The following is an 11,671-nucleotide window of genomic DNA, read 5'->3' on the forward strand; positions in this document are numbered from 1 at the left end:
ACCTGGGTAGCCACCCTCCAGGCTCAGCTCAAAGTGAGCTCCACTTTGCAAGGCCCTGTACCTCTCAGGTGCCAGCACCGCCCACAGCCCTCCACTCTGGGATCCCCCCACAATATCTGTGTCTATGGCATTATCTGCCATCAGTGGTGAGCTCCTGAGGGCCTGGCTAGAAGGTGCGCTAAGTGAGCAGGGTTCCCGGCTGGTCTCTCTCTAGGACACTCTGGGCCTTGTCACCAAGAGCCCAGCCTGGCTTTCAGCAACTCCCCCACTACTCAACTAAAGAAAGCTGAGTGCCGAAGAATTGATGCTTTTGAACTGTGGTGTTGGAGAAGACTCTTGAGAGTCCCTTGGACTGCAAGGAGATCCAACCAGTCCATCCTAAAGGAAATCCATCCTGAATATTCATTGGAAGGACTGATGTTGAAGCTGAAACTCCAATACGTTGGCCATCTGATACGAAGAGCTGACTCATTGGAAAAGACCCTGATGCTGGGAAAGATTGAAGGCAAGAGGAGAAGGGGACGACAGAGGATGAGATGGTTGGATGACATCACCGACTCAATGGACATGAGTTTGGGTGAACTCGGGGAGTTGGTGATGGACAGGGAGGCCTGGTGTGCTGCGGTTCATGGGGTCACAAAGAGTCAGACACGACTGAGCAACTGAACTGGACTGAAAAAGGAAGTTCTCACATGTGCTATCAAGTGGATAGACCTTGGCAACATTGTGCTGAGTGACAGGAGCCAGTCACAAAAAGACGAACACTGTAGGATTCGTTTATATAGGTATCTGGAATTGTCAAGCACACAGAACAGAAAGAATTGGGGTGCCAGGGGCTGGGGGTGGGTGGGAATGGGGGAGTTATCACTTAATGGGTATAGAGTTTCAGTTTTGCAGGATGAGAAAGTTCTGGATCTGATGGTGGTGATGGTCACACAACAATGTGAACGTACTTGATGTTCCTGGACTGTACATTTAAAAATGATTAAAATGGTAAATTTTAACATTTGTTTGTCTTAACACAAATTAAAAAATAAATAATTTTTAAGGACTCCCCTGGTGGTCCAGTGGCTAAGACTCTGCGCTCCCAGGGCGGGGGGCCGGGATTTGATCCTGCTCAGACAACTAGGTCCCACGTGCCACAATTAAAGATCCCACGTGCTGCTACTAAGACCTGGCACAGTCAAATATTTTTTAAAAAACCAAATACATTTCCCAAGGGTATAGCTGCCATCAATAGTGATTCCTCTGGTGGATCTGGGCAAAACCAATGGAAAATTTTCTGTAAGGTATTCAGCATTCGAGATGTCACTAAGAACATCCATGATTCATGGGAAGAGGTCAGAGTTTCAACATTAACAGGAGTTTGGAATAAGTTGATTCCAGTCCTCATGGGTGACTCTGAGGGGTTCAAGACTTCAGTGCAGATGTGGCAGAGAGAGCAAGAGAAAGTGGAGCCTAAAGATGGGCCTGAACTGCTGCAGTCTCAGGATAAAACTTGAACAGATAAGGAGTTGTTTCTTACAGCTGAGCAAAGAAAGTGGTTTCTTGAGATGGAATCTCCTCGGGTGAAGATGCTGTAAAGACTACTGAAATAACAAAGGATTTAGGATATAACATAAACTTAGCTGATGAAGCAGTGTCAGGGTTTGAAAGGACTGACTCCAATTTTAGAAGTTCTATGATGAGTAAAATACTATCAAACAGCATTCCACGCTGCAGAGCAAGTGTTCATGAAAGAAAGAATCAATCACTGTGGCAAAATTCACTGTTGTTTTATTTCAGGGAATTGTCGCAGCTGCCCCAAAGTCCAGCAACCACCACCCTGATCACAGTCAGCATGGGAAGGGCGAGGGGAGCACTGAGGCAAGAAGCCCCAGCAAAAAGATTAGCACTGCATGAAAGGCTCAGGTGATGGTCAGCCTTTTTCAGAAATCAAGTGTTTTAAAATTAAAGTGAAAGGGTTAGTGGCTCAGTCATGTGTGACTCTTTGTGACCCCATGGACTGTAGCTCGCCAGGCTCCTCCTGCCCATGGGATTCTCCAGGCAAGAATACTGGAGTAGGTAGCCATTCCCTTCTCCAGGGGATCTTCTGCATTGCGGGTGGATTCTTCACCATCTAAGCCACCTGGGAAGCCCTGAAATTAAGGTATGTACTTTTTTTTAAGACATAATGCTATTGCATACATTTAGACTACATAATAGACTAACAACAGACACATAATAGATTACAGTAGGCACTTCCCTGGCGGTCCAGTAGCTAAGACTGTGCTCTCAGTGCAGGAGGCTCGGGTTCAAGCCCTGGTCAGGGAATTAGATCCCACATGCCCCAACTAAAGATTCTACATGCTGCAACAAAGATCGAAGATCCCACATGTCCTGACTAAGACCCAGTGCAGCCAAGTAAATAAATATTAAAAATAATAGACCCAAGTAAAGTGTAAATATGGATTTTATATGAACTACGACACCAACAAAGTTGTTGCTTTATTGCAATATTTGCTTTACTGCAGTGGTCTGGAACCAAACCCACAGTATCTCTGAAGTATGCCTGTACAGACTTTTTTGAATATATATTAAACTTGATACAACCACATGCTAAATTCACCAATATCCACCTTTTGTATTTAGAGTCTTTCAGATTTCCTGGTTATATGATCATGCTTTCATGACGACAGTCCTAGCTATTCTCCAGTCCGTACGTCACACATTTCTTTTTCTTGCGTGATTGCCCTGCTTTGGCCTCCAGCACAATGTTGAACAGAAGTGGTGATGAATATACACAGAACTTGTCTTATTCCTGACTGTATGAGAAAAGTTTTCAATATTTAACTGTCGAGTATGATGTTTCTTCTCCTCCTGTGTTCTGCTTCTCCAAGGAAGGGAAAACGTGACATGTGAAGGCTTCCATCTGAAAGAATGGAGAGGCAGCGTGGCAGAACCACTCAGCCCAGGGGACCCAGGTCCCCACTACCTGGCCAGGGGCCCAAGCAGGCCACACCACTGAACCGAGCCCCTGTTCTCCATCTGTGACTGGAACAGCCTCACCTCCCCTGCCTCCCGACAGCTTTGCCTTAAAGACCAGAAAGGATGGCTTCTGTGAAAGAGCTTTATAAACTCCAAAGGACATCACGCGGTGAGACAGTGGTCTCCGTGGCTACTCTTTGCCAGAGTGAGGACGGTCTGAGGGAGGGTGCAGGAGACTCTTAAGCTGAGGTTGGAGGGCTGTGGTGCAGGGGAGGGCGAGGGGAGCAAGACGAGCAGAGAGGAGGCGGTCACTGAAGGTCCTTCACCACTGCTCTAAGCCAGGTCTGGGGCGGTGACCTCAGAGCAGGGGTTTTCCAACTCAAGGAGGAGCAGAACCCCCAGGAGTGCTGCTTGTTAAACACACTGCCTGCACGGGCAGCATTCCTATTCAGTAGGTGCTATGGACTAAGTGCTTGTGTCCCCTCAAAATTCGTGTATTGGGGGCTTCCCTAGTGGTCCAGTGGTTAAGAATCTGCCTGCCAGTGCAGGGGACATGGGTTTGATCCCTGGTCCAGAAAGATCCCACATGCCAAGGGGCAGCTAAGCCCATGCAGCACAACTACTGAGCCTGTACACCGAAATTACTGAAGCCTGTGAACCCTAAAGCCCATGCTCCAAACAAGAGAAGCCACTGCGACGAGAAGCCTGTGCACTGCAGCTGGAGAGTAGCCCCACTTTGTGGCAACTGGAGAAAGCCCGAAGGCAGCACCAAAGACCTAGCAGAGCCAAAATAAATAAACTAATTTTAAAAATTCATGTATTAAAGTTCTAACCCTCAGCGTGGTGGTATTTGGAGGTGGGCCTTTGGGAGGTGATGAGAGTTCAAAGAAGAGAGTTCAATGAGAGTTCATGAGGGTGCGGCCCTCGTAATAGGATTAGTGGCCCCAGGGTTACTGCCTGTGGGGGGGTCCGCCCTGACCTCAGCAGGATATCCCTCCTCAGAGCCTTAAGTAGGGTGGGGGCAGGGATCAAGTTCTGGCCTGGCCTCTTTCCTCCAGCGCCCCCATCCTGGGCAGGGATTGTCTGCTCCCCACCCCAAACTGGGTGTCCCCTAAAGACTTTGAACAAAGCATGGGACTGCCTCATTCTTTTCCCCCAGAACTCAGGACATGTTACTGAGACCATCATTTCATGTGCAGGCTCCTCAGCTCCCACACAGTGGAACACATTTTAGCTGAGGCCAGAGAAAAATCTGATTGCTTTCCTTGCATGGTGACAATGCCATCCTGGGCTCGGGCGGGCTATTCAGCAGCCCTGCCCAGCCACCCCATCACTGGTGAAGCCAGACTCTCAATTAAACTGAAAGCCGGCGGGCTCAGATCCTAAGCAATTAGGAGTGCCAGTCCTCTAATTAACCAGCTGCCCCTCTCCCTTCGCACCACAGCCTTCTGATAATGAGAGCAAGCAGCCTGGGCACGCAAGCCCAATTAGGGGGGATGCTGCTCTGAGGACCAGCACTGTGGGTTCTATCCACACGCTCGTTAGCTTGAGGCCAGGGCTCTTGCTGGGGAAGGCTCTGTGTGGCCAGGAGCACCTGAGACATGGATCTGGACACTTTCCATGACAGAGAGCTCCCCAGCATCCCTTCTCTGCAGCCTGCCCACCTGGGAGCCAGTGCTACAGGCCATTGCAAAAGGTGTGGAGGGGAAAGAGAAATAAATAGGGAGGCACCCCAGAAATTGGTGAACTCTAACCAGAGGGCTCCTGACACCCCTAATTAGGGCAGTGCCTTATTAGAGCTCTCTCAGCAGCCCCAGGGCTGCCTCAGTAACCCTAAGCCCAACTGTAATTAATTACCCATAATTATTTAATACTTCCAGTCCAGAGGGCAAGCATCTGTGTGTCTTTACACTGTATTGCCCAATGCCTACACCAGTATATATCCATATGACAATAAATATTTGTTGCAAGAGTGAAGAGATGACATTGTCCTCCCCTCCCAGACACTAGAGAACCCCTGTACAAGGACCCTGTGGCTAAGTCCTTGATTAGCCACAGGGTCTAATCAAGGGCCTCCCTCTTGATTCTCCAGGGACTCAGCTCCTCAGGGACCACCACCTGGCAACACGGCCCAGGGTGTCCTCCCTGCCCTAAAGGCCTGCATCCTCATGGTTAGGCACTTGCCTGGCCCATTTCCAGCTAGGTTCCTCTGCTATGCTATTCTCCCCTCCCCTCCCCTCCCCTCCCTTCGCTCTGCTTTCAGCCTCTCAGAGGCCTGCCCAAACTTCAGAAGCCAGCTCCTCTAGGCAGCCCTTCTCATTGTTCTCAGGCCTGGAAACCCTGGTCCTAGCCATTGTCAGCATGATTCTAGAGAGTACTGTCTGCTTACCTTGACCATGAGGACCCGAGGGAAGTAGCCATTCCTGACCCTTCTCCTTTTGGAGTCCCCTGAAACTCCAGTACTTTGGCCACCTCATGTGAAGAGTTGACTCATTGGAAAAGACTCTGATGCTGGGAGGGATTGGGGGCAGGAGGAGAAGGGGACGACAGAGGATGAGATGGCTGGATGGCATCACTGACTCGATGGACGTGAGTCTCAGTGAACTCTGGGAGTTGGTGATGGACAGGGAGGCCTGGCATGCTGCGATTCATGGGGTCGCAAAGAGTCGGACACGACTGAGCGACTGATCTGATCTGATCTGAACCCAGAATTAGCCCAGAATAGGCTGAATAAGTGACTGAGTGTTAGGTTCATCTGAGGAACTTGCACAAAAATTAGGGAGTTTGTTTTCCCTGTTTAAGACCTCCAATGCTGGAGAGCTACAAAGGCTTTCAGGAAGAGGTTTTTATATAAATTACAAAAAACATGGGACTAACTGTGGGAATTCCAATTTTCAGTTCAAGAAAATATGAATTCAAAAAGGAAAACATAGGTTGCTATGGGTTGAATTGTGTCCCATCAAAATTCTCATGCTGAAGCCCTAATGCCCAATGTGACTGTGTTTGGAGACAGGGTCTTTAGTTGGTGATTAAGGTTATGTAAGGTCATAAGGGTGGGGCCCTGATCCAATAGGACTGGTGTCCTTATATGAAATAGGAGAGAGACCGCAGCTCTCTCTCCACCACGTGTGGGCACAGTGAGAAGGCGGCCGTCTGCAAGCCAGGAGGAGAGTCCTTCCAAGAAACCAAACTGGTCAGCACATCGATCTTGGACTTCCCAGCTTCTAGACTCTGAGGAATCAGTTTCTGTCATTGAAGCTGCCCAGTCTGTGGTCTTCTGTTAGGGCAGCCTGGGCTGACTGATCCATGGGAAATCACTAAACCTCTCCCAAGGTATACGAGGTCAGTTCCATTTTTAGTAACAGCTGGGCAGTCTGAACAGCTAGCCTCAAGGTGAATTAATCGTAACAGTGGTACAGAACTTCCCTGGTGGTCCCAGTGCAGGGGGTCTGGGTTCGATCCCTGATGGGGGAACTAGATCGCACATACTGCAACTAAGAGTTCAAGAACCGCAAATAAAGATACTGCATGCCACAGCTAAAAACTTTTCCACATGCCGCAACTGAGACCCAGCACAGTCAAATAAATAAACATTTAAAAATAATAATAGTGATGATCACAACAACAGGGACCCTTTACTGAGTGTTTCCAGTGGACCTGACATTAAGGACTTCCCATGCATTAGCTCATCTACATCTCATGCTCACCCATGCTCAGTGGTGATGTAGTTCTATCACCCCATTTATAGATGAAGAAACAAAGGTTAAGTGACTTTACAAGGCCATTGCACTGTGGCCGAGCTGGGACCATAATTCAGGTCCATCTGCTGGGGAGCAGCACTTCCTGCCAGCCCCAGAAGACCTGTGACCTCTCACTCTGCAGGGCAAGTGACGTCTCACCCTGACTCACTTGCAGTCTAGGACCCTCTTTCCTTCCTAAGACCCTTAATCACCCCCTCTAATCCCTTCCTATTTGCTTACAATACAAACTGAAGAGGCTGATTCTCTTAGCATGTGGCCCCTCTCCCTATGTTACCTTGTCCCCAACCTCAGCATCTCCCAATGACAGCCAGTGACACCTAACTCATCTCCTGTTTTCACTCCACATCCCCCTGCAACACATTCACCAGACAGCAGCTGGTGAGTTTCTTAAACACGCCGAACAGGGACTTTCCTGGTGGTCCCGTGGTTAAGAGTCCCCATTCCCAGTGGAGGGGGTTCAGGTTCGATCCCTGGTTGGGGAACTAGATCACACATGCCACACCTAGAGATCCTGCCTGCGGCAGCTAAGACCTAGTGTAGCCAAATAAACAAAATAAATATTTTTTCTTAAAAAAAAAACAACAAAAACAGATGTTACATCCTTGCTCAAAACGCTCCACTGGCATCCCATGAAAGTTATAATCAAATCTCAACTCTTGACTTACAAAGCTCTGTGTGACCAGCTGTGCCCAGCTCTCATTAGTTCACTGAACATGCCCAGCTGGTTTCTGCCTCAGGACTTTCATGCTTGCCAATCCCCCTGCCTGCAACACTCTTCCACCTGGGTCTTCGTGGGGCCGGCTCCAGCTCGTGGTAAGGTCTGAGCTCACAGGGAGGCTTTCCCGGGGCACCCAGGCATGCTCTGCAGCATCACCTGTTTTAATTGACTACAGAGTCCTCAATCTACCTGACGTTACATTTGTTTGTTTATTGTCTGTCTTCTCCCACCCCTGGCAAACAAGCTCCATGACAGCAAGGACTTTATCTTGCTCACGGCACTTCTAGCTCCTAAAACAGGGCCTGCACACAGCAGGCCCTCTACTACCTGCATAAAGGGAAAGTGAATGACTGAATGAATGACACAGTCTTCTCATGGATGGTTAAAGATCATCCCCCAAATACCCATCATTCAACGGTGGCCCCAGCTGCCACCCTTTCCTCCTACTGTCATCCGAGAACAAGTCCCCCTAGAAACTCAGCAGACTCTTCCTCTCACCACCCAAGCCAGGACCAAGTCCTCAGCCTGCGGCAAAATAAGAACAATTTCAACTGGAAGCATCCTCTGGACCAGCCCGGCGCTCCGGGTACCCTGGGATTGGGATGGTGACAGTACCCGTTGAAAGAGCATTCCCCAACCCCCTCATCCGCTGAGGTCCTCCCCTGGGATCCCTGCTGTTGCCAAGGAAATGGCTCTGCAGGGAGCAGCTGGAATTAACCCATCAGCAACCAGGTTCAGTGGCTGGCCTCTGGGGCAGAGGTCCCAGACTTTTCCAGGGGATGGAGACAAGGCTCTGACCCCCTCTTCCTGGTCCCACAAACCCAGACATTTACAGCAATTGTGAGGTTGAGGGGCAGAAGAAGGAAACAAGTGGAAGTTACATATAAGAACCTGCCCAGGTGCTGGGAGCAAGACGCTCCTGAGTCCCTGTGTCCATCACCTGGTTGGTATTTACCTGGTCCAGCTCTGTGGAGGCTTCTGGAGAAGCGGCATAGCCGTGCCCACCCCTCCCGACACTCAGGCCCCTGCCGCTCCTCCACTGTTCTTGGACCGCTCACCAGTTAATCCACATTCCTCAGCCCAGCTCACCACACGTGACAGAACAGGGGAAAAGTGGTTTAGCTGAAATTCTGGCTTTCCCACCCATTCATTTGGTACATTAACTTCTTTGCACCTTGGTTCTCTCATCCAGCTTTTGAACATCTCTGAAAATGCCCTTGTCAAGATTGCCAATGGCCTCTGTGTTGCCAAGTCCGTGTTTACTTCTTTGATGTTCCCATATTTTACAGTCCTTTCAATTATTAATGCCCTGCTGCACCCCCAATCTTCTTTCCCCCGTTACTTCTTCCCAGAACTTATTTCTTCCTGAAATCTTCGTATCTATTTGATCATGACTGGTTTTTGGTTCCCTCACCCACGTACTCTCAAGAGAGAAGGTTCTTTGTCTGTCTTGTTTACCAAAATAACTCCAGGCTTAAAATAATGTCTAGCACATGGAAGTTACTTGAGGATGGCTTCTAGTAAAACCAGAGTGAAAAACAAACACAAAAAAAAGACGTGGTATCTTGGGATCAGTGCTTCTAACCTAGGAGGGCAGTAAAGCGAGGTCCCATGATGACAACTGTGCAATAACGACTAAAGGCTAGAGTAGGAATAAGAGTCTAGAAGAGATTCTGGCAGGGAAGAAAAAAAAAGTAGGCTTCATGCAATAGAGAATAAAATTCAGATGCTAAGAAACCTTGAGGACTAGAAGGCACATTATTCTTTGGTCAATAAGAAAAGAAAGGCATTTAGAAGTGCCAGGAAAAACAAAAAGTTATGTTAAGGTGCTTCCCTGGTGGCTCAGTGGTAAAGAATCTGCCTGCCAATGCAGGAGACACTTGTTCTATCCCTGGTTGGGAAGATCCCACGTGTTACGGAACAACCAAAGCCACGCACCACAACTACTGAGCCTGTGCTCTGGAGCCCGGGAGCCGCAACTGCTGACCCCACGAGCCACAACTATGGAAGCCCCAGGGCCCTAGAGCCCGTGCTCGGCAACAAGAGAAGCCACCACAAAGAGAAGCCACCGCTGGAGAGCAGCCCCTGCTCGGCGCAACTAAAGGAAGCCCGCGAAAGGAAGCCCGCATAGCAACGAAGACCTGGCACAGCTAAAAATAAATACATACAATTTTTATAAAGTTATTTCAAGAAGTCTTGGACTCAATATGAAACAATTTTATAAATGGCATAATTTAGAATGATCAGTGGAGTACAAGAAAAGGAGAAAATCCATTTGGCCTTGCTACTCATTTGAGTTGCCAGGGATCAAGAGAAAAAATTGCATTTATTTAAAACAACCAATAACATTTACTGAGTACTGACGTGCCAAACAAGGTTTTAAGAGCTTTGCATATACTATCTAATCCTCACAACTCTCTAAGGTATACATTATCGTTGTCCCTATTTTATCAGTGAGGCTCGACATAGTAAATAAGCTTTCTGGAGTCACAGAGCTACCAGAAGAGTTGAATTCATACATAGTCCTGTGAGACCCAGAGGTCCACTCCCCAGAGCTGGCACTAGAAGCCTAGCCATGTGACCTTCCGGCCCCAGTCCTTCTTGCCATGAAGCATAGGATATCATGTGTGCACACATGTATCGTTTAGTCACTAAGTCATATCTGACTCTCTGCGACCCCAAGGACTGTGGCCCATCAGGCTCCCCTGTCCACGGGACTTCCCAGGCAAGAATACTGGAGTGAGTGGCCATTTCCTTCTCTAGGGGAACTTCCTAACCCAGGGATCGCACCCGCGTCTCCGCATGGGCAGGCAGGTTCTTTACTGCTGAGCCACCAGGGAGGCCCCACACATGTATGCACAAACACATGTACACTCTCCTGGGAGTCAGGATGCAGAGCCACGAAGTGCCAGGGCTGGTCCTGGCTGGGAAGCCCGAGCAGGGCCTTACCTTCCTGCAGTCTTTGCAGAACACGGAGGAGCTGCCAAGGAAGCCCAGCACCTCCCCGCAGAGCAGACACTGGGAGAGGCCGTTCCCCATCACGTTGCGCCTCATGGTCTCCAGCCGCTCCACCAGCCGCCTGCAGCACAGGACACAGGGTGAGATGGTGTGGGCCTCGTCTCCAACCTGACTGCCGCCTTTCCGGCAGCCCCGGGGCCCCCGCACCATACCACGTCCCAGGGGCCATTCCCTCACCTTCGGCGTCTTCCCTGCCCACTCCTTCCCCTGGCTAATTCCTAATCATTCATTCACTCACCCACCGTGAACTGGGTGCCTGTAGCATGCCAGACACTAGGAATATTGTAGCAAAGAAGACAGAGAGGGACACAGTCTCTGTTCTCATGGAATTTACGTTTAATAATGAGAGAAAGTCTATAAACAAGCAAAGTGATGGACCTCCCTGGCAGTCCACTGGCTAAGACTTCTCACTCCCCATTCAGGGGGCCTGGGTTCGAACCCTGGTCAGGAAACTAGAGCCTACGTGCTGCAACTAAAGATCCCGAGTGCCGCAGCTAAGACCTGGCTCAGCCAAATAAATAAGAAAATATAAACAACAAGCACAGTGACTTCAGAGAGGGGGAGGGGTTATGGAATAAAATAAGCGGGGCTGGGAGGGGGCAGGACATGTTGGATGGTGGTTAGTGAAGGCCTCTCTGAGGACATCTGAACTGAGAGGGGAAGGATGACAAGGACCAAATGTGTGAAGAGCTGGTGGAGGGGTAACAAGTACGAGAGCAAGGCCCCGGAGCACTGGAGCAGCGAGGAGCCTGGGGGTTGGGGGCCACTATACTGCCTGGGACAAAGGAGGCAGGAGGGGGCCGGGAGGGGCCAGATTACACAGCCCCTCGGCCCACTGTGACCCCTGTTTTGTGACAACCTGTCACACAACACTGTCACGCCCACAATACACGGCCACTTCTTTTCCATTGGCCGCTGTGTCTCCAGTCTCCAGTGGATTCTCAGCAAAATTTATTATTATTTTTTTGGTTGCTCCTTGCAGGATCTTTGTTCCCCAACCAGGGATCGAACCCGGGCCCCCTGCAGTGGAAGCTCAGAGTCTTAACCAGGGGCCACCAGGGAATTCCCTCAGTGAAAATTCCTAAATACATGGAGGATAGTGTGTGGGTACACTGTCTCCTGTGACCCTCACAATCCCCCCGCAAGGAGGACGCCGTCCCCCTCCCCCCATTTTAAAGATGAGAAGACTGAGGCTCCGAGGTATGAC

General features: G+C 49.6%; 1 protein-coding gene across 1 annotated transcript in view; it reads right to left on the reverse strand.

The window, feature by feature from the left end:
- Window positions 1-11,671, reverse strand: part of RPH3AL (rabphilin 3A-like (without C2 domains)) — a 119,191-nt gene that overhangs the window by 71,626 nt on the left and 35,894 nt on the right. The window contains 1 exon segment of the mRNA XM_010861350.1: window positions 10,396-10,525. Coding sequence (XP_010859652.1) covers window positions 10,396-10,525 — 130 coding nt within the window.

This window comes from Bison bison, unplaced genomic scaffold, assembly GCF_000754665.1.
Source record: "Bison bison bison isolate TAMUID 2011002044 unplaced genomic scaffold, Bison_UMD1.0 scf7180017864472, whole genome shotgun sequence".
Taxonomy (NCBI): domain Eukaryota; kingdom Metazoa; phylum Chordata; class Mammalia; order Artiodactyla; family Bovidae; genus Bison; species Bison bison.